The 25,845-nt window shown below is 41.4% G+C and overlaps 1 protein-coding gene across 8 annotated transcripts in view; it reads left to right on the top strand.

The window, feature by feature from the left end:
• tfeb (transcription factor EB) overlaps positions 1-25,326 on the top strand; it is a 30,465-nt gene extending 5,139 nt beyond the window's left edge. For 2 of the 8 annotated variants that reach the window (XM_023423540.2, XM_087178554.1), the window contains exons 2-11: positions 12,031-12,135; positions 12,573-12,746; positions 15,381-15,479; positions 15,693-15,881; positions 16,622-16,711; positions 20,538-20,655; positions 20,857-20,913; positions 21,549-21,624; positions 21,740-21,887; positions 21,978-25,326. In XM_023423540.2, coding sequence (XP_023279308.1) covers positions 12,106-12,135; positions 12,573-12,746; positions 15,381-15,479; positions 15,693-15,881; positions 16,622-16,711; positions 20,538-20,655; positions 20,857-20,913; positions 21,549-21,624; positions 21,740-21,887; positions 21,978-22,544 — 1,548 coding nt within the window. In that variant the 5' untranslated portion in view covers positions 12,031-12,105 and the 3' untranslated portion in view covers positions 22,545-25,326. Of the gene's footprint in view, positions 1-4,263; positions 4,480-6,472; positions 6,564-12,030; positions 12,136-12,572; positions 12,747-15,380; positions 15,480-15,692; positions 15,882-16,621; positions 16,712-20,537; positions 20,656-20,856; positions 20,914-21,548; positions 21,625-21,739; positions 21,888-21,977 lie in introns of those variants that run through there. The other 6 variants (XM_087178552.1, XM_087178553.1, XM_087178556.1 and 3 more) reach the window with 6 other exon arrangements.
• Positions 25,327-25,845: the final 519 nt, after the last annotated feature.

The raw sequence follows: 25,845 nt of genomic DNA, 5'->3' as shown, positions 1-25,845 counted from the left end.
TCAGCAGTGAAATCGTCTTAGTGAGATTATCTTTTTAAAGCTTTGTGATAGCTGAAGAAGTGAATGGATGCTCCTTCAGTGGATAGCAGCCGTCTTCTCTCTTTAAACAGTTTTTAAAAGAGCTCTCATCTGTTCGGATTAGTAACGTGGAAAACCTATGCAATTTTAGCAGTAGCACTGTACACAGCTCAAGTTTATGTACATCTTTAACAGATAATTTCTTCCTCTTCTTTGTTACCGTTAGTCTTGGTCCATGGCAGAATCATTTGTAGTAGAAATTCAGTGATACACTGTATAAGGTTGTGTGTGTGCGTCTGTTTATAGAGACACAGCATTCCTTTGTCTGCACTGTTTAATCAAAAGCTCCCTATATTTGGTCAGAGAATCAAATAAAAAGGAAATGGGTGCTGACCCTCCCACCAAACACACACACATACACACATACATACAGACAGGAAGTTCTTTTTTAAGCTTATCTAATTGATTATCACGCTCTTGACCCCTCCTTGAACTATCCCCATGTTTTCCATTGTTCCTGTTCTCTCTTTCTTACTTCATCTGCGCTCTCTCGTTCTTTATTTTCCTCTCAAAAGTCTGAAGAGGTCAAAGGCAGCCACACTCCACACACACTACATTCTTAATGGTAATTAGTTTTCAACTTGTCCACACATTGAGGATGAAGGTTGGAGAAAGAGAGTGAGAGAAAGAGGGGTAATGAGAATGAGAGCGAGTTGAAAGTTTTGTAAAGGATCCGGTTTTGGTGTGTGACGGCTGCAGTGAAATCAATTTTGTGTGTGTGTGTGCATACATGTGTGTCTTATCGCCCGACTCATCTCCCAAATACCTTCCATTCCATCTCCCCGTACATGGTGACTCTCAACCATGTAAAAAGAAATGCTGTGCGACTGGTTCGTTGATTACTCACTCACTCTCTCTCTCTCTCTCTCTCTCTCTCTGTCTCTCTCTCTCTCACTCTCTCTCTCTCTGTCTCTCTTTCTCTCTCTGTCTTTCTCTCTCTATCTCTCTCTATCACACACAAGCACACTTGGAGATCCCCGCTTTTGTTTACTCAGTAGTATTAATAACAGTTAATTTTCTTCAAATAGAAAAAGGGTGATGGTGGTTTGTTCATTGTGATTGGGACTTACAGCCATAGCAGCCTATGTACTACATGTAGATCCTAGTGTATTTTTCTGTTTGTAAATCATCTACATTTAATCGTGCAAAGTTACATCAGGTCATATGATGTAATACTTATACAATAAGGAAGTTTTTTTTTTCATGCGCATAAGTAATATTTTAGAGTCTTAGAGAAGTGGATGTTGAAAACGGCAAGACAAAGGATTGTTTAAACTTACAAAACTTTATTTGAAAAGATACCAAAGTTATCAAATATAGAAGGTTAAAGTAGAGGATAGATAATGTGTGTAAAATTATGTGCATTATGTTTATATTTCCATTTGACATGAACTGGCATCTTTTGCTCAATTATCCCATTCACTGTCAGCGGCATTATATAGCTTTGTATATTATACTGTATCTCACACAAACAAAATATGAGAAAAACAAAACATTTCATGTGCAAATCCATGGTTAAATGGTTAAATAGCAAACGTATCGTTTGCAACCCTAACAATAACTTGTCTGGTGTAGTGACAGCACTGTTTGTCCTACTTAACAGAGAGATAGCCTAAGGTTAACATAGCTGGGTCAGACATCATTCACATATCAACACAGTCGTTTGACACTTTCTATAGAGCTACAATGATGGTCTATTTATGTAATATTTGTTTGCAGCCCTCTCGCAACCATGGTGACGGATGGAGTAAATGATGGGAAACTTGCCCACTGGACAAGTAGAAAGGGTCTTGGGTGGTGTGTGTGTGTGCGTACGTGCGTGCGTGCGTGCGTGCGTGCGTGCGTGCGTGTTTGCTTGCCTGTGTGTGCGTGCATGTGTGTGTGCGTGCATGTGTGTGTGTGTGCATGTGAGTGTTTTGGTCCAGCCTCCCCCATAGGCCATTGTCAAAAGAGTACAAGACTGTCTTGGTCAATGATTTGCCCTCCTACACATACGCCTCATGATTGGCCAGACTTGACAGGAACACAGCTTTCCTAGCCAATAAGCTGAGGGCCTGGAAGGGTCCTGCCCCTGGACCAAAATAACCCAGTAAATAAACTGCGGGCACTATGAGAACTGGAGCGGGCCCTCTGGTGAATGCTTTGTCTACAAACAAGGGATGCTTGTCAGTTGGGTACTGCTGAACCATGCTAGCTTGTGTTATCCTCTGTAGTGATAGGCACAACTAGCTGAGTGGCACCTTGATACCAATGTTTGTTTTTCTGCATTCGCAGATATAGGATGGAGGGGCATTTAGGAGAACACGGATGGAGGGGTATCTATTGTTTTATCATAGGGATGGAAGAATGAGGCCTGAGACAAAGTTTTATTAACATGACAATACTCCACTTCCCAGTACCCAGTATCAATCGAACACGCTGCTGCACATAATGGAAATTCTGCATGTTTGCTGTGTACATATTGTTATTTGTGACAACCCGAGGCAGATGCAGATTGATTAGCTGATTGATTTTAAAGCTGGTCACTCTATATCCTAGTTCAATGAGTTGAGCTTACAGTGAAATCTAACAAGGCGGGATTGTGTCAGTGATAGGTACAGTTTTTTGGCCCAGAAACAGTATAAGCCAGAGTCCTGCCACCTCATAGGTATGACAGACAAAACATAAACATCACTGATTGCTTACTTTAAAAAGTTTTATCCTCTAAAAAATGTATCATATTAACCCAAGAAAACAAACATCCTTATTTTGGACCCGTCCATGTCTGAAGTGAAAGCATTTTTCTATTATACATGATTTCTCCACTAGGAGGCTCCTTTTAAAGGTCCTGTCGGTCTGTAGTCCTCATCATACCTCCTGTTGTTTCTGTAGTTGGTTGTCTGTCTGTTGTTGGAGAGATGTGCTCTGTGTTATGTATTTTTGTGTCTGTTTGAGACACTAATACATCATAATAACTAATACATATTACATACATACATACAACATTAGTGCACAAGCATGGAGGAGAGGAGAGGGAGGATTCATAATGTGACTACTGTCTCTTGTACACAAATCTTATAGCACTTTTTTTCAGAGGAAGTTTTATTTTAATCTGAACTCACCGGCCTGTCACAGGGCTTGTGCAGAACAGCCAGTCACTGGGAAGTAAACGGCTCCCCTTCAGTTGAAGAGTATGGAACTGACAGCTCAGGATTTTCATCAGTGAGCGTTAAAAGTATATATAATGCAACCAGATGGAACGAAAACCCTTGGATAACCTGCATACAGGTGTGAGCATTCATGTGTGGTTACAGCCCTGGATTCACAACATTTCACTGAATGATGTGCTGACAGCAATATAACGCTATTCTATATTGTTTTAATAGTAAAAGTTACAAAACTGTTTGTGTTTTCTCACTCTGTGCTGTAACATCTCAATTGTTTTAAAATAATCTATTTTTTAATTGGAAGACTTGTTTTCGGCGTCAGTTATTAGATATCTGCTATGATTCAGCACTCTGTAGCTGGTTCACCTAGATATTTTTTAAATTGCATCTTTTTTTTGTAGAATTCCTACACCCTTTAACTCATCTCATAACAATGCAGTTACTGGGACTTTCAGTAAATGATAAGAAAACTATTTTATTATTGTGGGATGTGCCTTTTCATTATGATGAGGCATAATGAGTGTGTGACAACTAACAAAACAAAACTAACTTACAAATAAAAAAGAAAAAAATGAATGGACACAGATGATCTATGACAATGAATATGGTGAATATTTCTGTCCTCAGGACTGCGCTTACAGGCTTGTTAAGTTTTATCCATATAAGCACTCAGATTTGTGTGTGCATTGGCAGTGAGGGTGTCAGGATGATAGTCTGTGGGACTGTAATTAAAGAAGTAAATATGCTGATTCACTGCCCTGACCGACAAAATAAGGAATTGCCTCCAGGGTTTGTGTGTGTTAATGCAAGTACATTTGTTGGTGGTACTGTATGCAAATGCTGTGCACTGCTTTAAGGAAGGAGGCTGGACTGAAGGAGGAGTTCACCATTATAGGGAAAGATAGAGGGAGAAGAGTTTACTGGACACAGGGCTCTCCTTGTTGTTGCCCCAGACCACGGCATTCAGGCTAATTTAAGGGAAGAGGAGGAGGAGGAGGAGGAGGAGGAGGAGGAGGAGGAATAGGAAGCTGAGCTGGTAGTTTGAGCGAGGCAGGAAGGTGGTGACTAATAGTCAATGTCACTCAGCTTACTGTAAATCAGCTGGTGGAGGGAGGAGTAGCAGCACAACCAGTGAACCGGTATATGTATGCAGTAGCTGCTCCGTCTCTATCAGAGAGAGTGTGCATTAACACGTGGAGGAGCAGATATCTCTTGGATACACTATGTTGTCTTTGGGATAGTTGGAGAGTTGCTGGTAAGAAAAAGTTCATACATACTGTCCTTTATGCATCAGTATCAGTGTCTCTCACTGTCTGGCTTGGACACTTGTCAGTCTGAGCTTCATTCATGCTGATTTGCTGTTGAACCACAGATCAAACTTTAAAATGTCTGATTGTATTTTGTGTGAAGTGTTTTTAGTGTCATGCAGTAAATAGATGCAGTTGCGGCAGAACAAGCATGGGTTAAATTGCTGTCAACAGTAAAGTGATTTATACGTATTTTTACAGTTTGACCTTTCAAATATAGAAATTGGATCTAGAGTCGTTACTGCACTGTTTAGCAATGCATGATTGGTTATGTGCAGCTAAGTGGCGGCACAGAGATGGTACTGATTGTGTGGCAGTCTGGTGGGGAGACAATGAAAGTTGCTACATGAATTACAACAGTTTGTTTGTATGCCAAATGGAACCAAAATAGTAAACTGTGGTCAGAGTGTGGAGAGATCTCTTGAGTTCGGACGCCTGCTGTGCCACACATGCACCATCACATGTTGACTAGACACGTATCTCAAGATCTGATCATGAATATCTCTATGCGCATGTGTTTGTGTCGATACATGTTCTGTGTATGACTTGTGTGTGTACTATATGGTCTTGTATATGTCTAACCAGATTGGTTAGACTGGGATTAGCATTTGCTTTATTTTTTTGTTTTTCTTCAAGCATTTTTCAAGCATTGTTCAATGTTAAATGGCTGTCAATATCAAAACAAGTGAATATTTACGCCTAAAGGCCGCCTCAGTCCTGGAGGCTGTGGTATGACAAACAGCCTTTGTTCTTTCCCTGGGTTGCCTGCAGAGGAAGTTGCTTCACCCTTGACAAAACTAGGAGTTGTGAAAACTGATAGAAGGGAAGGGGAAGTGATGCATTGTGGTAGTTATTGATGATGTGGGTCTATTGTCTTTCCTCTATCTCAGTGTGTTTACTGTGATTAGCTATGGCTTAAAGTGTGTTTGTGCTGATAACCTGTTGTTGTCCTTTCCTCAGTGCAGTAGTTTTACATCACAATCTTCTCTATGATCTGTGAAGCTGTGACCTGAGGAAAGCAAGGCTGAGTGCACGACTCACTCTGAACAAGGGTCCCTCTTGGACAGCTATAAATAGACTGTGTGTAGAAGGTGACAGGCATTGTGATTCATGCATAGTGTTGATGAGTTGCAGTGATTCATTCAGATGACCTTCACAAAGTTGGTTACTGAGCAGAAATGCTCAATGATAGAAATTTATGTCAAAGGATTCCTAGAGACATTATGAAGTCTCTAATGTAACAACACTGACTGTTTGTTGTCATGCATCCAACCTTTGACCTCAACCATGATAAAAATGTGTAACAAAAGGAAGAGGATGCAGCGTTTTGAATATTCTACTTGTGCACAACTCAGTCTTTGTGTTCCAGAAACCCTTTTGGAGATCACACTTGAACTTCTACTCATTTGAAAAACAGAGCTGTTAAAACAACTAAAACAAGATCTGAGATTGCCAAAACCCCTGACAGCAAACTTGTCACCATATTATAAGAAAAAGCCGCATCAATTTACTGTATGAGAACACAGAGCGAAAGAATCAAATGAGAGGTGCCTCATACGATTGAATGACAGAGATGAACCGTGAAGCAGTGGAGAATATCCTCTCTCAGTGCATCTAACCATGGTCTGTTGCTTCCCTTACTTCCGCCGTGGAAATTCTTCTGTTTTATAAGTTCTTCAGTGCGTGTTGCACACCTGCTGCTTCCCCCTGTTGAACAGTCCACTGCTCCTCCGATGCTTTTCCACAGCTACCACAGCAATATATTTTATGTTGCAGCTGTTCATTCCATCTGTCAGTTTTTGCAGTTTTACATTTTGTAACCATCTTTTTGTCTTTGTTTCTTTCTTTGTTTTTGTCTGTCTGTGTTTGTTGTTTTCCTTTTGTCTTTGAACCTTCATCGCATTTCTTCATCCCACTCTGCTACATGACCTGCCCATGCAGATTGCCATCCACTTTCTCCAGCCTCCGGACATGTAGTCAGCAGCGTAAGCAGAGCGTATTCCTCTTTGTGAACTCTTTTCCTCTAAAACAGGTAATTGTACATGTGTCGATATGGCTGTCTGTATGCATTTATGTGTTTTTGTGTATATGCTGCTGGTGAAATCCACCCATTCAGTGATTGTGGAACTACTTTGCATTAACACAGTAGGCAATCCTGACTTACATAGAGTTTGGAAGATTATTTGTAGGTCCTTAAAGTGACCTCATCCACTCTGGTGTGCATACACACCCCCCGTCTCCTGTAACTAAATCCATAGTATCTGTTGTAATAAGTACAGATGTGAGGTGGTAACAGAAAAGCTTTTATATCTAAAGCAGCAATCGACTCAACAGGATACCAGTCCTGAGCGTTTGAACATGATCTGACTATCTGTTCGTCTGCCAGTCTGTCTGTCTGCATGTCCATGCAGAAGAGTTCGGCGTGTTCTGTCACTAAGGGATACAGCTGTTTGTGAGTGTGTGAGACCAAAGAGGAAGGGCTAAGGACCCCATACTTGCCATGCCAGCCCTGACACATAATCCTACCAACCTTACCCGTTGAGTGTATGTGCTGGCTGTGGTTTAGGAATATTGATACTGTAGGTCTGTATACATGTTCTGAAAGAGTCTACTCTAAAGCCAACAGACGCTGTAGAGCAGTAATACACATGCAAACTTACCCTTTATGTGCATGGCCCCTTCTCACCCCCACCTGCCCACAAACATGCACACACAAACACACACAAACACACACATACACGCACACACACACACACACACACACACACACACACACACACACACACACACACATACACATATGCATATAAACAAAAAAAAAAAACACACCATTGCTCAGGGGAACAGGGTGTTCCTGAAAAGGAGAACAGAGAGCAGGGGGGGGTTATTTTAGTCATTAGAGCAGGCAGACAGATAGCTTAATGCGGAAAGGGTGTGTGTTTGTGCAACTGCGCATGTTTCTGTGAACTGATGGAAAGGCTGGTGAAGTGCACAGTGCAGTGTCACATTTGGAGACTTTTTCATATACACAGGGTGTTGAACGAGATATTTAATAGTTTGAAACTTTTACCAAGAATGACTTACACCTGCATCTCCTGCTCTGCTTCTAATGTTTTTGTGTAACAGGTTAAACTCACTTTGTGTTGTCCTCAGGCATTTGCATGACCTTGAGGGATTTCTCTCTACCCTTACTCTTTACAAAACCGCCTTGATCTTGATACAGGAATAAAAAAATCTTTTTGATTTTGCATTTGCCCCATAGCCTGTTGAAACTATGGCTGGAAATTGTCTTTGAATTTTATTATGCAGCTGTGCGTATGAATGCACACATGCATTTTTGTTAGAGGCCTCATGTGTCTCTGCGTGTATGTGCACACATTTAACTGTTGGCTGCCAAAAAGGCCTCCCTTGGCATTGCAGAGTCACTTCTAAAAATACATACCCTACAAATTAACACCATGTCCCTGAGCACAGGTGCCATGGCCCCACACTGCCCCCAAGTGTGTATGTACTTGTGTGTGTGTTCATGTGTACTGATGTGTATGTGCCACACTTTGCACATGTATGTATAGGAAGGAACTAAAGCTGTCATCACATTGTGCACAGCATGTTTAATGTATTTTACAGTACACTTTGCACACCCCTGTGTACTGTATGCATATTGCTGGCACGTATGATTGTGACTAATCTGTGGCAGAATCCAGAGTTGCCCTCTGACCCAGGCTTCCTCCGCTCTGCATCCTCCCACTGACTGTCAGTGTTTGAAGTGAAGGAGCTGTGACATCACAGCATTGGACACACAATGGTTCGCTGTGTGCTGCTACTGCGTCACAGATGCCTGCTTACCCCAGTGGATGCAAGGCAATGGGAAGGCCCGTGTGGGAGATCATGCTGCCTGGTAGCAGTGTGTCACCATATGATATCAGGAAGTGATATCTTGTCAGTCTGTGTGCATTTGTTATAGCACATATTATGTATCATGGCTTAGTCACACCTAGAGGCTATATGATACATACACACATACGTAGTGTTATGTAAACATTGCAGTCACCACATGTAGAGTCATGAGCAGTTTCCTTTTGCAGAGTTTGGGGCTTTAAAAAAGCATTAGAAATAGAAATTGGGCAACAAATTGCATGCAGTCTTTATTTGCATACATTAAACCTCTTTATCACTTTTTGAGTACCCAAAAATAGAAAGTAATCTGCCAAATTGGTCAAAATTGAGTCTCTCATAGTTTTGGAAGGATTTTAAAGATTATTTGCATACATTTTTACCCTTAACTGATGAATTTGGAATGTCTTTACCCATACATACCCATAAGTTGGAGAAGTGTTGAAGTCAGTTGTTCAGGATAGTTAAATTAGCACTTTATGCCTTTGGGTTTAACATGTAAAGCTAAAGGAATTGCTTGGACCTGTGCCGTGGAACTTGATGTGGTTGGCTATACTCTATTTGGTGGAAGTCAAGTCAATGTTATTTTCATTTATATAGCCAAAATATATTGCCTCAAAGGACTTTACAATCTGTACAGCATGCAGGTCTATCCTTAGACTCTCAAAGCATAGCGCACACGTCCTTCTCTGGCCGGCATTCCTACCTTGCCGATTGACTTTGCAGATGTAATCACCCCATTTGTCAGACTCTATAAATACACTGCGCAGCATTCCACCACTGTGTGTGTATGTGTGCCCACACTTGTTTGTTTGTCTGTGTAAGTGTTAAGCACCTTGAAAGACACCGTTACTACTGCTACTACAGGAGGAGACATCCAAAGCTTCAGATGTTAGCAGCTGCTGTAGAAGTGGTTCCATCAGCATCAGTAGTTATGAGTGTTAGGAGAGCATGGAGTTGAGAGTATATTTTGTTTGCGGTTCGAGGATGCTAGTGTGCAGTCAGCCTTTCCTTGAGTCCAAGTTCTGGTACATGTTTGTGTTGGAATGTGTGTGTGTTTCAATGTGTATCTCTGCATGGGTGTGTGTTTTTCATGTGGGCCATCCAATGGGCACAAAGCGGGCAGTGTGTGCCCCCTCGGGTGCTGAAATGTACACTTCGGACAACAGGCGGCTTCAGTCCTTCTCAATAGGAGCTGCCCTTCTTATTGTACCTCACACACAATGAGCTTTTCTCTCTGTCTCTGTCTTTCTCTCTGTGTCTTTCTCTCTTTATGACCATATACAGACAGTGTTTCTGATGAGAGACTGGAGGAATCTGATTCTGACTGATGTGTCTGTCACTGCTTCTCTGTGTCTCATCTCACCACAAATCACAATCAGCAGAGACATTAGAATAGAGTGGAAACATGGCCCACAGTAGGTTAGGAGCCCAATCTCACCTTTTTGTAAGTCCAGACGAGTTTAGTCATGCAGGGAATAAACACAAGTCATTGCAGAAGGGGAACTATCACACACTCAGCGGGAGTCCCCACTGAGCATTTGCATGCATGTTTGTGACTGCTTTTACGTGAGAGAAGAGAGAGGATGAGATGTTGTGTAGGGGTTAAGGGGTTTTTCTCCACGGTCTTTTTGCTCACAAGATCACCCAAGAACAACAAGACCACATGACCTCTCCATCATCCACGAAGGCTTCCTCAATTTGCCACTTTATAGAGGAACAGAACTGGGGACAAGAGATTAATACTGCTTACATCATTCACCCCGGTGCCTGATTTTGACCAAGAGAGTAGATGGATGATGCCAGAGTGACATAGAGTATGTTCAAATGTTAGACTGGAGATGCTGCTGTTGCTGTACTTGTTTACACAATAGCGCCCTGGGTCAGTCATATTAAGTAGAACTAAATTTCATCCTGTATATCTGGTACTGTAACTTATGGATGGCCTCTTCATATTAAAAAAGATCATGACAAGGTTCAGGCACCTATAGCTGTAGGATTTGTTACTGTTTTAGTTTAGTAAAGCAGAGGTGGATTTAAAAGGACCATTCAAATATGAAAACAGATTCATGTGATGTGAATCTAATTTCTGGAATAGATCTTAAATCAACCTAATTTTTTACATGACTGCATAACACAGACACAAACAATTGATAAATAACTAGAGAGACATAATGACTTTTGTTTACTTTTTATGTTAACAGGTATCATCTGATATTACTTAATAACATGTTAGCATTAAAAAAAAAAAGTGTATTTTATTCAGGCAAAGTTCTTGGTGTGTAAAGACAGTATTGAACACATACATGTCAGAGGTTTGGCTCATTTTGATGTGTCACAACATTTTTATGAGCTACTAATAATTAGACAAGCCATATCGTCTGTTTTTAAAAAAATATATGTTTATGTACAAGGCAGACATCACGATTACACTGCACATCCTTTAAACAGCCTGATCTATTTTAGACACAGTTATTTGTAGCCTCGTGCAGACAGAAAGACACTGTGGCAGCGAATGCTCTAAGGCATACACACTTGGTAAATAGAATAAGCAGTCCGACAGTCTGTCTTTGAGCGGCTTGTAGAAAGTTGACGTGGTGCCTTTGATTCAGTAGCAGCTCTGAGTGCATGTGAGTGGAAAACAGGTGGCGAATCCAGCTTGCCCAGTGGTGCATCAAGATAGGTGTTTCAGGCATACCTGTAAGTGGAGTGGCACCAGAGTTGACAGGTGGGAACTGTTAGCCTAGCTCCAGCAAACTTCAAACAACTCCAAAGCTTTTTGATTTTGATTTTATACAGAATCTTGTGTATCTGAAAGGCATAAAAAGAAGACAAGTTATTGTGGTTTTAGGCACCGGTTCTCAACAGTGGATTTACTTCTTGACCAACAGCAGCTGGGGGCAGCGACTGCTATAACCATTAACATATTCATTCAGGTATTTGTTTGTTCTTGATTCTCAGGGAATAGAAAGTTGAGCTATTAATAAGCTGGTGTATGTTTCTTGAAATCACTTGGTTGGAGACCCTGCAATAGTTACTGTATTTAATGTGGGTTTCAGATCTTTTGATCAAACTTGTCATTATTATCTGACCATTGAATGAGTGGAGATATTGTCTAAAATACCTGTGGTGTCTTTTCATGATTATTATCTTGAATCGGGGGAAAGGGATGCCCAGACTACCATGAATTCCACTGTTAAACTAACACAAAGACGATACATAAGACAAACTGAACGTAAATGTCACCCAACCACAAAGACCCAGCTTAGTAAACATGTAAAAAAGAAGTGTATCACAACATTGCATACTTCCTCTTCCCCTCTCACATCTCTCTCCTTATCACTAATGCATCCATTAGCAACTAAAGACTGAACCAGGCATTTGTATGAAGAGGTAGAAGTGTTTACACTGCATCCACTCTTGATATGTACTCTGCGTGTCTAGGAATTACTGCAGATCTGTGATGGAGAAGATAACTTTTTGCAGCAATGGGATCAAACTTTATCTTTCTTTATCTTTCTGCTTTCAACTTTTTTTATCCCCTTCGTTTTCTTCTTCCTCTTGCCTAACTCACTTTTCCCCCACCCTTTTCTTTTCCTCCACAGCTTCCTCTACCTCTCGGGCTGGACTGCGGTGCACTGACGTCGGCTCGCCCTCCCCTGCCCCCTCGCCCCCCAGCAATGGCCTCACGCATCGGGCTGCGGATGCAGGTACAACACAACTACCCTTCACCGTCCTACATACAGTACATGCAAGCCTTTTATTAGCTATTGACATCACAGTCTGTTTGTAGTGTAGGTGAGGAAGATATTCTGCTCAGTACATGTCAGTGTGTCATTTATTTGAAGGGTGTCTACATGCAGAAACAGTTTTTTTTTTCACTGATAAATTTGGCCATGCTGTTTGACCCTTGCATATTTTGATATATGCACTGTACAGACTTTTCTTATAAATTGATTTTATATATGTATGTGAGTCACCAGTTGTTATTTGCTGTGACACTGCCGGCCCTTCATGTCCACTCTTAAAAAAGCAGTGGGACAGAGAAAAGCCAAAAGCCCAATCACCCTCACAGTCAGTTTATAAGTCAGAATTCTTTAATGAGCATTGATGATTTAATAATAATCCTTTGTGTGTGTGTCTCCAGCTGATGCGAGACCAGCTGCAGCAAGAGGAGCAGCGTGAGCGGCAGCAGCAGCAACAGAATGCAGTCCTGCAGCCTTACATGCAGCATCGCATGGCCGGGCCACCTACACCCACTCCGGCCATTAGCACCCCGCAGCATTATCAAAGCATGCAGGTCCCTGTGGAGGTTCTTAAGGTCAGTAGGGATACAGCAGATGCTTTTTATTACTGATTATCTCTTTATTTTTGTTCTCAACTGATTTCTTATATGACCAATTGCTCAGCTGGCCAAAGAAATTTTGGAAAAAATGCCCATCACAATTCCCCAGAGCCAGGGTGATGTCTTTAGTTGTTTTTGTTTGTCAATAAGTCAAAAATAATGAATTCACAGTGATATGAAAACGGAGAAAAGGAGCAAATGCTTAGTTTTAACCAGCAAATGTTTGTCATTTTTGTTTGTCAAAATGATGGTACAATTGTTTTTTTCCTGTTCATATACTGATCACTTAATTATGTTGTATATAAACATATGTATATGCCTATTATATTAATGTGTGAATGTACTGATTTTGCAATGCATGACCGATACATAATCTGTTGAGAGGGCAGTATTTTGTCAGGAAAAGAACAAAAACTTGAACAACTGGGGATTTGTGGTTTGATCCGTTATCCACTGAACACAGAATCTTTCTAGATACTCTAATTTTTTAGACTTGGATTGGACCACCATGCAGTCTGTGGGAATAAAATAATGAGTGTAATAGGGAAATCTTTGTGACTCACTTCAGGTCAAAATTCAACCCCGCTAAACAGATTTGAGCGAGGGGATTGATGGAAGAAAGAAAGATGTTGGTTAAAGGGGTGGGGGGTTCAAAAGGGGCTGCTGCACTTATGTTAATCCACTCACATGTTGCTGAGAAGGAGACAGGATAGGAGGGGAGCAGCAGAGACCTCACTGGACGTCACAGCCTCTCACACAGCAGCACTGCCACACATGAAAAAATCAGGGGACGAATTTGAAAAAGGCAAAGAGAGAAAAATGCAGTGGAGCAGCAAGCAGGTAGGGAGACAGAAGAGGGAGGAGGAGCGGTAGATAAGAGAGGTTTGACATGTTTTGTGATAGGACAGACAGGAGTGATGTATATAGTCTGAGTCAGACAGGGACAGATAAAGCTGAAGTGACATTTTACCCGATTCCAAAGATGCCTGTGCATGTCCTTATCTTTTATGGTGTATTTTTGTGTGTGTGTATATGGGTTTGTGCAATACACCATTATGTGCTTGTGTGTGTTGCTTTATGGTATTTGAGACCATCAATCTACAGTTTGTATGCACTGATAACTCTGTGGGGCAACTTGATGTATTGACAGTTTACTCTGTGTGCATGCATGTGTGTGTGGGTGTTTGTGTGGAATCTCATTGTTTAGACTTGTCAGTGTCTTTCCCTTTCATGGCATAGATAAGATGAGCTGTCTGTCCATCAGGCCCATCGAGGCTGTCATACTTCCTGCGCTGTGTTTCCCAAGACTTCATCTGTGCTGACAGAGCTGGGCCAGATGGGTCAAATACTTATGACTGGATACTTGTCCCTTTCCCTTATGAGACCCAGTCTACTGACAACCAATCGTGTATTTATCCAAAGTGTCAACATTTGCACTTAAATAAAGAGATATGCATATACACAGTAGACAGAAAAAGTAGGAATATGAAGTTATTGCAAAGTTTCTGCTTCAGATATAATCTGGCTGGGGGTTTGGAGGGCAGAGGAGTCGAATCTTTTCTCTGTAGTAATGTGGAGCAGTCGTGCTCTCTACTGAGCTTTACTCTTTGATGTGAAGGAATGAGGCCGGCCCACTGCTCTTTGTAGCCACACCAGAGGAATTATTGTGGCTTTACCCCTGTAGGCACTACCACTCACTTAATGCTTCCGTGCCCCAGTCTCATCACTGGGTTAAGGGACAGGGATAAACGAGTGTGTACATCTGAATACTCAATGTGTTTCTATGTCTTTAAATGACAGTGAGCAAATAGCTTGTAAAGCACACTAAATGTGTGTATAATTTAAAATATAATTCTGATGATAGCCCTGTGGGTATTGATGAGCAGGTACCATTATTTGTTTTGTTTTTTTTCCACTTGGGACTTGAGTTGTGCCAGAGAGAAAAACATGCTGAAATCTTTGGGTGGATTTTCTAAAAGTAATGTTTGCAAAACATTGATTTCAAGCATAAAATGATGCGATTGATGGCCTTCATATAAATGCTAGTGCTACTATAACCTGATTTACATAAGCAGCCTTAGCTATAAGAATAAGAATACCTAGATTAGATGTTTTTCAAAAACATAATGAATGTTTTTTACACACTGTATTGTCGATGTTTTTTATTATTAAATCCTTTATTTAAACTGATAGTCATTGAGATCGAGATCTCTTTTCAAAAGAGACCTGTGCACAAAAATAGATATATACAATTTATACATTTGCAGAGACACACATGATATGATGATAGTCTGACCTACAGATGAATTGGTTTATTGTCGTCTGTGACAGGTTTTTTAGGTTTTTACATCTCCCAGCTTAAGTTTTTTTTCATACTTCATACGTCATATTAAAACCCCTGTAATATTTGTGAGTATATAACTTATAGGCTGACAGTCCCTGTATTAAAAGAACTGTCTATAACCTGTATGTTCAACCTCCACCAAACCAGTCTTCAAAAATAAATCATTAACAGAATCAACAATGAATTGGATCAGTTGGATTGGATGTGCAAAGTCAATAATGGAATAAGAATTGATCAGGTATTTTTCCTGTCCATCATTCATACAGGTACAGACCCACCTGGAGAATCCTACAGACTACCACATCCGTCAGTCTCGGAGGCAACAGGTGAAAGAATACCTGTCTACCACCTTTGCCACCAAACAGGTACCTGTCTGGATGCCGTTACCCAGTAATGTCCTGTATATATCGGTTAATGCTTGTCTGTCTCATTAGATCAGTTCTGTGTATAAATGGTCTGTCCCGTTTTTGTCTGGTTTGTCAACAAAGCACATGCAGTATTCAGTACTACTATGTCCGCACTCAGTCAGTCATTAACACCATCATCACCCCTCTTTGTCTCCCTCTCTCTGTCATTAGACGGTCCAAGCAGTAGCAGGGCTGATTCCACCCTCTCCTCCCACAAACATGGGACCCACAGGGGGTTCAGCGTCTGCGCCCCCACCCCTCCAGTCCCCACACATGCGCACCGAGCAGCTCATGTCTGGCAACAGTGCACCCAACAGCCCCATGGCCATGCTCAACATCGGATCCAGCCATGAGAATGAGGTAGACGCCTGCAAGTCTGGGTGGACAGTGGCATAAACGTTTATTCCTGCTCATGTTATAAAGTACACTTTACAAGAACCAGATTGAGCAAATATCCCTAAAATATGACTTAATTATACTCTATATAAAATTATGAGGATTGAATATTACCCCCAAAGAGACATTATCGCTACATTTTATGAAAGCATCACAATGATTTAATTGGTCTTTGGTAGGCTGGAGAAGCGTTTGTAAATGCACTGGTGTTAATCTGTTGTGCGTACAGTAGGCGTGTGGATGAATGTGTTGACTAACTTGCAATATATGACTCTGGCTATCATTGGAATTTAAACGCTCCATTATGGCCTTGCAGCAGTAATTACAGCTTAACAAGTGACAGAGAAACTGCAGAGTGTAAGGCCCTTTGAACCTGACAGACTTTGACCAACTCTCCGACGACGACGCTCGACCTCACTTCTTTCTCTGCCTCAAAGAAAATTGTTTTACCAGTTAGCCTCCATGACATAGAAGTCATCTTTTCTCTTGAGCGCCTGCACCTGCAGGCAAGTCCCTGTGGAGGCCTGCATGCCATCAGATTTCAGATGCTTTAATACACGTATGAGCAGCGAAAGTGTTTTCCATGTGGTGTCTTCCTAACATTCAGATTGGAAAGTAGGTGCCGTCCCTGCTTTAAAATGAGACATTGTGGTTCATGAAGCTTTTCAAAACCACATAGGTAACACTGCCCTGCTTTTTTTCAGATGGATGAGGTCATTGATGACATCATCAGCATGCAATCCAATTATGATGATATCCAGGCATACATTGACCCTGTCCAGATGCCCAACACAGTAAGTAGTGCCAAAACAGAAGATCCGAACACACCTTGAGGTGCACTTTTAGGAATACTTCAGATTTATTGTCTTTTATATGACAAATGTACTTTGTATCCAGCTGGCTCCTATTTCTGTCATATGGTTTAGTTTGATTATCACCATTGATTTTACGCATAGGCAGCAGCTTATATGTCTTAGGAAATCTAAGTCTAAATCGAAAATGATCTTTTCCTTTGAAGAATACTGTAAAAATACGTATTTTAAGATAAATTTAAAATAAGTATTCAGGTAAATTATTGATGGAAGATTATTCTGATGGTAGTGTCCAATACAGTTCAATATTGGAGATAAATATTGATTTATATTGTTATTCACCTTATCAAAAACATTTTCAATATAAAATATATAAAATATACTGATTGATAATGACTTACTTGCAGATATTTTAACTTGTTTTAAGGAAAGTAATATTTTTAAGACTTAGTAATAGGCAAATTACATAATTAAAGAAACATTTTATGCTTTGTACTGTTTGGTTGATAGTATAAATTATTAGGAATACATAACAAATCTTAATGTAATATATCATATGCATGCATGTTTTATATAGGTTTGCAAGGGTGTACACCATTAATGCATCAACCTTAAAATTCAACACTAGAATTCCCAAATGTTGTATTGTCTGAATATATAGTTCTCTGAAACCCTAATCGGCTTCAGTGCTTATTATGGATATGCCGAGTCATCAGTGCTCAGACTTTGGCTTTTCAGCAGTTCCTATAACCACTGCTGCATCTATATAGTCTCTCCCTCTCCCTGTCTGTCTCCCTCCTCATTTAATGTCAGTGTTCCTACTTTGTGTTGCTGTTACTAGGGACGTTGGTGGTGTTCGTACAGTTGTTAGTCTTGTTAAACCACTGTTTTCAGCTGTTGCTCTAAACTTGCTCTCTTGGTTGTCAGTCTCTAGTAGCATGTCCCCATTGGAAGAAACAGGTTAAGTCTTTATGCACTCATATACACAAACACATACACACATGCAAAAGTATATAATTAACTTAGACCCTAAACATTCCATCCCTAAACCATGTTGGACACAGTTAGAAACTGTAGGGAAGGCATGTTAGATGAGGACTGTACAGCGCTTTGTGTTTGAGGGAACAAACTCAGAAAATTAACAATTAAACTGCCAGCAGTTAGAGATCAACTTGTTTACAAGACATTCGGAGAGAGAGGGAGGTGGAGAAGGAGAGAGGGGAGGAAAAGAAGGGAGGAGGGAAAGGGGGATGAGGGCAATTTGTGCAAAGGGAAAACAGGCTGAAAGTCCAGTTAGGGGAAAGTTCATTCTTGTTTGGTGGGGAACAGAGGTAGAAGAAAGACGGCATCGGTGCTGCTGAGGTCATTCTCCGGGGACTGGGGCGACAGTGCCAGAGAGAGAGCTGCGTGTGCTGCTTGTGCCTGCAAGTGAAGAAGAAAGAGCACCGACCAGGCAAGGGAAGGAGTAGAGGATGAAGGAGATGAGTAAGACGTATGCCATTGTGGAAGTTATTGAAGGAGAACAGATTCAGCTGGTAAGACAATGAAATGCTGTTGTTTGTAAAACTGCTAAATGTGAGCTTTGGTTGGTGTTGTAGGAGTTGGCTTCCATTCACAATTTGGACTGATGCAGTGGCAGCTCTAACTCCCAGCCTCGGGTCTCTGATTATAAGATGAGCCATGGCAGGGGCAGTGGGGTGGAGGTTCCGTTTTTTCATGTTTGTGTGTGGATGGATGTTACTGCACTGGAATCAGGATTTTGTCCCGGGTTTGAGTTGATGTTGACGATCATGTTGGAGTCTACCCTGCTGCAACCACTTTGTGTGGTCTGGCACACTGCTTCACAGCTCTCTCTCTCTCTCTCTCTATATATATATATATATATATATATATATATATGTGTGTGTGTGTGTGTGTGTGTCTGTGTGTGTGTGTGTGTGTGTGTGTGTGTGTGTGTGTGTTTGAGAGAGAGAGAGCTTTATCTGATAATATGCCCTCTATGGTTGATTGGGTTAATCAGAGTGAGTGTGTCTACATGCATGTGTTTGTGTGTGTGCATGTAAAACATCAGACTGATTAGATTAGGAGATTGATCAACCCTGAGGATGATCAGTGTGTGGAGCTAGCACAATGGATTTAACTGAGACAGAAACTCAAACCACAGCTCAAATATTAATAGGGCTGCATTAACAGGACATATTACTGATGCTTTGTACAGTTTGATATGTAGAAGTGTTCTGTGTTCAACCACACTGGAAACAATACTCAGAGCCTGACTCCCAACTGACAGAGCAGTGAGTAAAACTCACCTGCTAATCCTGATGCGGATTAAAGCAGCAAACTCCAAGGAATTCTTGGAATCTCAAAGTTTAGTAAAAGCCGGGAACACCACTGAATACCAGGCACAAGTGAGCAGCTCCACCCTTAAAGGTGTGTGTGTGTGTGTGTGTGTGTGTGTGTGTGTGTGTGTGTGTGTGTGTGTGTGTGTGTGTGTGTATTGATGGTTACACTGAGCCATACTGAGTCCCAGTCATGCTTGCTTGTTCAATTGAGTTTTGATGGTTTGGTGAGAGGCAGGACATGGAGGAGGCTGGGAAATAGAGTTTTGCTGATAGAGTGTGTTTTTGAGTTTTATATTGTCATCAGAAAACATGAAACAAGCATAACGGGGTGAAGCATTGTATTGTTTTTATATGGGATTCTGTCACTTATCTTGATGCACATAATTTCTACAACAGTTGCTAAGTCAAATTTTTCTACAAATGATGTTTGAAGTATTCAAGAATGTCGTTTGAAAACCACAGTTCCTGTTCCTATGCAGTCCAATGTTATTAAGATCAATTGGATTGTTTAAGATGTTATTTTTCACACTTAAACGGTGTAACATGCAACGTAGTGTATCAATATTGGAAGATCTGGTTACTGCGAAATCACACAATATAATTTCTCTGACAGCATATAATTTACAAACAGAAGTCAACCTGCAGATGTCTGTGTGTGTACTTATGTGTGTGAGTGTGTTTGATCTCAAAACTCACACAGTAGCCAGCAGATAAGGTATCTTTTCCTTTGAGTTCTTTATCTTGCAGGCCTCATTAGCAGCGTCACATTTGCCCTCGCTTCAGGGAGTACGACACGGTTGGCAACAAGGCATAAAAAGTCTATCGCACTCATTAAACCATACAATTAAAAAGAAATCATGTCTTTTTAGGAGTCTATACAAAACTAAATCACAGCCGTTACACAACGTCTAAAGTGCAAGAGTTAGGAGACCTCTCCAGAAGTTCAGAGGCAGGAGAAGGCACAGGAGAGAATCAAGCCATAAAGAGAGATAAGACGGAGTAGTCAGTCATTGCTGCATGTTTGGCAGGCCACTCTCAGGTGTGATATTATTGCATTATCTCCTGCTATCTGCTCTTTACAGCACACTAAACATGAACACTGACTTTATAAAGGTGCTCACCAGGGTATGTGGAGCTGTAAATGGGTCGTCTACAAAACGGAGAGAAACGATTTGGATTTAACACCAGTTTGACCCAAGTTTAACTCATGTCAGATTTTATATTTTTATTACTTTTTTAATTTGATGAAGTTCATCATTCAGTCTTCTCATATCATGGTTAAATCAGAAGTAAAGTCACTGCATAGAGGCAGATCAATGCTTTTCCACTTTCCTTGCCACTTTTCCTGTTGATGAGCTGCAGTTGTGTAGAATTTTTTTAATTGATCAAAGTAAATGTCGTGTAGATTTTTTTCTAAATGTGTGTATTTGTTGTGTACATGTGTGTCTGTTTGCATGTGTCCCCAGCTCCCTCTGTCCAGCAGTCACCTGGATGTGTATACAGGTCCTGGGATGAAGGGGCCAGCCATTGGTATGACCAGTAACTCCTGTCCTGCCAACCTGACCATCAAACGAGAACTGTCAGGTGCGGAAGTCGAAGTTTTAACATTAAAGTAACAACTATTAAGATGTTATACAAGTTATACAGAAGTTTGTCACTGAGTGGATCTAAAACTTTTGCTTCTACCTTGTCCCGTATATTAATGTTGTGGTGCAAACTATTGAAAAACTGCTTCTGTTGAGCACAGTTTCAGCCATTAGTTAATCACTTTTTGTTATTGCAAAGACACAGAAGCCCGTGCACTGGCCAAGGAGAGACAGAAAAAAGACAACCACAATCTGAGTAAGTCTTTCCCTCTGCATGCTCTTTGCTCAAGTTCTCTACCTCCTTTTGTGTTTCACACCCCAACATTATACGTGGACTTAGAAATGTACGAACAGACAGACACACGCACACACACACACGCACACACACGCACAATAATCTGTAATCTGTCACTTGCAAAAACAGTTTTATACATCCCTGCACTGATTTAGCTGACATAGTGCAACCAGTGGGTGGATGGTTAACCTGATCGTTTCTGCTGTTCTGGCACTTAAGTGTAATTGCCTGTGACACTGTGTGTGTGTGTGTGTGTGTGTGTGTGTGTGTGTGTGTGTGTGTGTGTGTGTGTGTGTGTGTGTGTGTTCGTTTGTGCCTGAACATTTGTCCCTTATTGCCCTTTACTGTATATTTCCAATATACACTGATCTGTACTTTTATTATATGCACTACATTGCCAGCTGCCCGTCACTGTCACTGTTTGTCGATGCTGTACATACTTGAAAATTAGATTCCAAAGGCCACAGCCTGGCTTGCACAAATTATCTTTCATGCATTTGATTCCTCTGTTCCTCTATACTATTGTCTTCATAATGTATTTTCCTTTATCTCTTCCCATTTTATCTCCCCCTCGTGTCTTCTTTCCTCTTTAATAGTTGAAAGGAGGAGGAGATTCAACATCAATGATCGTATCAAAGAGCTGGGCACCATGATCCCTAAAACCAATGACCTGTGAGTTGCTTTGCAGTGCTCTGTTTTCAGCATAGATGAAACTGTTGAATGAAATCAGTTACCGTCAGTTATTCACATGTGGAAATTGCATGTGTGTACTTTACTGTGTGCATAGGGATGTGCGCTGGAACAAAGGCACTATATTGCGAGCATCTGTTGAGTACATCAAACGCATGCAGAAAGATGTGCAGAGGACCAGAGAGGTGGAAAACAACTTCAAAAGGATGGAGATGGCCAACAAGCAGCTGATGCTACGCATCCAGGTAACACACCCACATACACACCCACAGAAACACACAAACACAGCAAATACACTTATAGTGATGATGCTGCCCTCTGCCCACTGTGTATAGGAGTTGGAAATGCAGGCTCATATGCATGGTCTGCCCAGCAACTCTCCCTCTGGCCTGAACCCGACTGACCTGATGGCTCCTTATATAAAACAAGAGACTAGCCCAGAGGAGAAGCTTTCTCACCCCCAGATACAAGCCCACCACCAGCCCCAGCACCTACCCCAGAACCAGGCTCAGCCCCACCAGCACCACTTCCTCCCGCAAAACCACCTCCAACCTCAGGGCCAGGCTCAGCCTCAGCCCAGGCAGCTGCCACCGCTCCCCCAACACCTCCAGCCTCAGCCACCCATTCAGTTCCCAGCTGTAGGCAGCTCCCAGCCCTTTGACTATGCCCAGTCGCTGGACTTGTGCGATGGGATTCCCGGCTTTTCAGACAGCATGTCGGGCCTGGCTGACCTGGGTGGACTGGACGTCCATGGGAGGAGAGGCGAGCTGGGCTTCCTGATGATGGACGAGCCCTTGTCCCCAATGGGCGGAGACCCGCTGCTCTCTGCAATGTCCCCTGAAGCCTCGGTCGACTCGAGCCGCAGATCCAGCTTCAGCATAGAGGATGGAGACATACTGTAGACACATGCATACACACATGCATTCATACAAGCACACGCGTGCACATGCAGAGGTTTCACAGAAGGTGCAGTAAACATGCAAACAGCTTGAAAAGTGACAGTTCATCAACGCAAACTCTTGACACATGTACAGCACATACAACAGAAAGAAATCAGCCACAAAGACATCACATCAGCACAAACCCACAACATGCTGCACATACTATACACATCACGCAATTTGAACACACACCAACGACACTCATTTGTGGTACAACTATCTGTTAATGGTACAAGCAACAGAAGGTGTTCAGTTCTCACACAGCTGAAAACATTGCGTATAGTGCAGCCATCTGCGCGCACACACACACAAGTGTGTGTTAGATAACCTGAGCAGCTTGAAACTTTGCCCAACAGACTGAGCGTTTACAAGGGGTGAACCAACACTGCCAGGTCAGGAGTTATATAGCGCACTTGGCCTTGTTTCCATAAAGGTGGCTCTGAATGATAATTGAACAAGGGACAAAAACCAGCAGTTAATTAGATTGAAGTTATCAGATACAAGGACAACCGAGCGCATTGTCTCACTCGATAGAGGACAAGTTATTTTCCCCTTAACATCAGCCTCTTTTAGTAACCATAAATGATTGAATGAACGATAGTGCATAAAATGAAAGTAGCTTTATGGTCCTGCATGCATAATTTATCTTAAGGGGGATGCCGTCCGTTCACATTGTTCATTTCCTCAATCTGTTATTCCACAGTTTTCTTTCGCCATAAGCGCTAGCTGTTTGGTGTCTGACAAAGATCTGTTTTCATTTATTGTATCTATCCCACTTATAGATAGAACTGGTGTCTCCTCACGAACACGTACACATGCACACGTACACACACACACACACACACTGCTGTCCCTCAGTTTCTCCACCTTTAACATTTTACACTCGTGACATTTATCCACAAGCTCTGTAAAGTGTGTGTTGACTTTGGAAAGAGAGTAAAGAAAGAAAACCGTTTAATGGTCTTCAAAAAACAGTGTCATCCAACTCTATGAGGTGTCAAAATACTCAGGTACTGTAACAGAATACACAAGGAGGATCGTTTTTAAGTAGAAGCAGATGATAGCCTGAACTGTGTCACGGCCGTAACCCCTATCAATGTGCCTTTTGATTATTGCAGCTGCTGCTCCTCAAAGGTATATTTTCATAGGTTAGAGGTCATGACCAGGGTTTAGACTTAATATCAAGTTCAGTTATGCCTGTAAATGCTTTAGAGTTTGCTTCTGTACCAGCTACACCCTTATTAATGGCAGAGATAAACAGTAAATGTTTCTCTCACTCAGTGACTTTGAAGGGCTTCTACCAGAGGCCCAGATGAATGAAAGATTGAGTGACAGGGTTTGTTACTGCAGAGAGAGCAAGAGAGAGCGAGAGAGAGCAAGAGAGAGCGAGAGAGAGCGAGAGAGAGCAAGAGAGAGAGAGAGATAGTCAGTCCGACCTGACAGCAGCAGCAGTAGTTGTAGTAGTTGTCTTCACACAGTTGCATGCATTCACACTCACATTCGGTTCACAAACAGGCAAGCTAGATGCCCGCCCAGTACACACACATGCATTATAGTGCTCACACACATACATACACATACATACAGTGCGGTGTGCCTTGAGGCTGTTTTCAAATCAGCACATTAACAAGTCTCCTGTGCTTCAGTCTCTCCCCTGATGAGTCGGGTGAAGCTGCCAGCTGCAGAGGTAAATCACAGGCCTGCTGTTCAAGCTGCCATGGAAAGGGAACCTGTTCTCCCACTGGCTACTGATGTTAATGCAGTGGCTAGGGCAGGTTGAGTTGTACCTGAGTTGTATCTCTGCTGTGGTGAACCTGGGGCTTGGCTTTGATTTGATATAGCTTATGATCAGTACTGATAAAGGTAGAAAAAAAACTTTGATGGTGATTTTTTTGATTAAAAGAAGTGTTTGTTTTCTTTATTATAGTTTGTTGTTTATTTTATCTCCCAAAGCACTGGAAACTATATTATTGTTTTGACTTTGTACATTGAAGAATTATGAAATAAGATTTATTTCAGATATTTTATGCCACTAAGCCACTTAAATGTATTTTATTTGTATTTGTTGTTTTAGTTTTATTTCAGTTTTATTCCGAACCTACCCTTTCTTTTCAAAGCCATTTTCAAGTACACTGTAAAGACATTTATGCCACTAATGTTTCATTGGGGAAGGAGTGGGCAGCCATTTATAAACTTCCAGATTTCAAGTGACTTTGGAGAGATGAAGAGATTATGTACATTTATGATGCCATTTTTATATGATTGGGATTTTATTTTTCTCTCTGTTTTAACATTGAAATTTGGAGCCAGACATAGATGAAAGGTGATTTTTTTTTTTTTTTGATTTGATTAAGTTCAAATTACTCATTTTATGAATGTAAGGTTTACCAGTGGTTCTGGTCAGATTGAAGCAGGCTGGCATTTTCGCCATACCTCCTTCCTCCCTGACTTTGGTTTCCTTGGAGACCGTAAAACGACTGACTTCACTTAAACTCTGAGCCGAGGAGTTGTGGTTGCCATGGTGTTGTATCACTGACTCTACGTTAGCTTCTGTCTGTCTGCCAGAGTTGTGCCTTTTCCCGATCAGCCACAGTTTGACTATTGTACTGTCACCCAACCAACACTCCAAAGAGCTGCTCAGGCCTCCTCTACTCTTCCACTAGAGGGCGCTCTGCGGAGCAAACTACACAGGGAAAAGTGGTTCAAATTTTACTGAGAATATAAAATGTTTTACCAGAAAACATTCGCTGGCTTTTTGTGTTTTCTTTTTTCCTTTATTGATATGACTTTGTGTGTGTGTGTGTGTGTGTGTGTGTGTGTGTGTGTGTGTGTGTGTGTGTGTGTGTGTGTGTGTGAGAGACTGTATGTTGCGGTAAAAATTGACTTTTTTGTCCATTTGGGGACAAAACCTGGTCCCCACAAGGTCCCCTGAAGTCTGATACTGAAAAGATGTTTTCACATCTGTCTGCTGAAGAGGGAACATTTCTCTGTGCTCACTTTAAACTTCAGATTGACAATTACCCATAAAGAGCATTTAATGACATCACAACTGGTATGGAAGCCAGTCGATGTCCAATATGCAACTTAAGCAAGTGTGATGTTGAAACTATAAACCGCAAGTGCACTTGCACTGATTAAAAGACCTCTTGTGTCTATATGTTAAACTTTTGAAATGAACAATATTACAACAATACATATCCATAGATAGTGAATTTTTCAATGCAGGAGAAGGGGTTGATATAGTTTTACAATTGAGACACAA

This window comes from Seriola lalandi, unplaced genomic scaffold (assembly GCF_002814215.2).
Source record: "Seriola lalandi dorsalis isolate HSWRI2012SDOR001 ecotype SW California unplaced genomic scaffold, Sedor1 jcf7180002054692, whole genome shotgun sequence".
In the NCBI taxonomy this organism is placed as follows: Eukaryota; Metazoa; Chordata; class Actinopteri; order Carangiformes; family Carangidae; genus Seriola; species Seriola lalandi.
The sequence above is the reverse complement of the archived record's forward strand: the minus strand, read 5'-3'. Positions and strand labels throughout refer to the sequence as shown.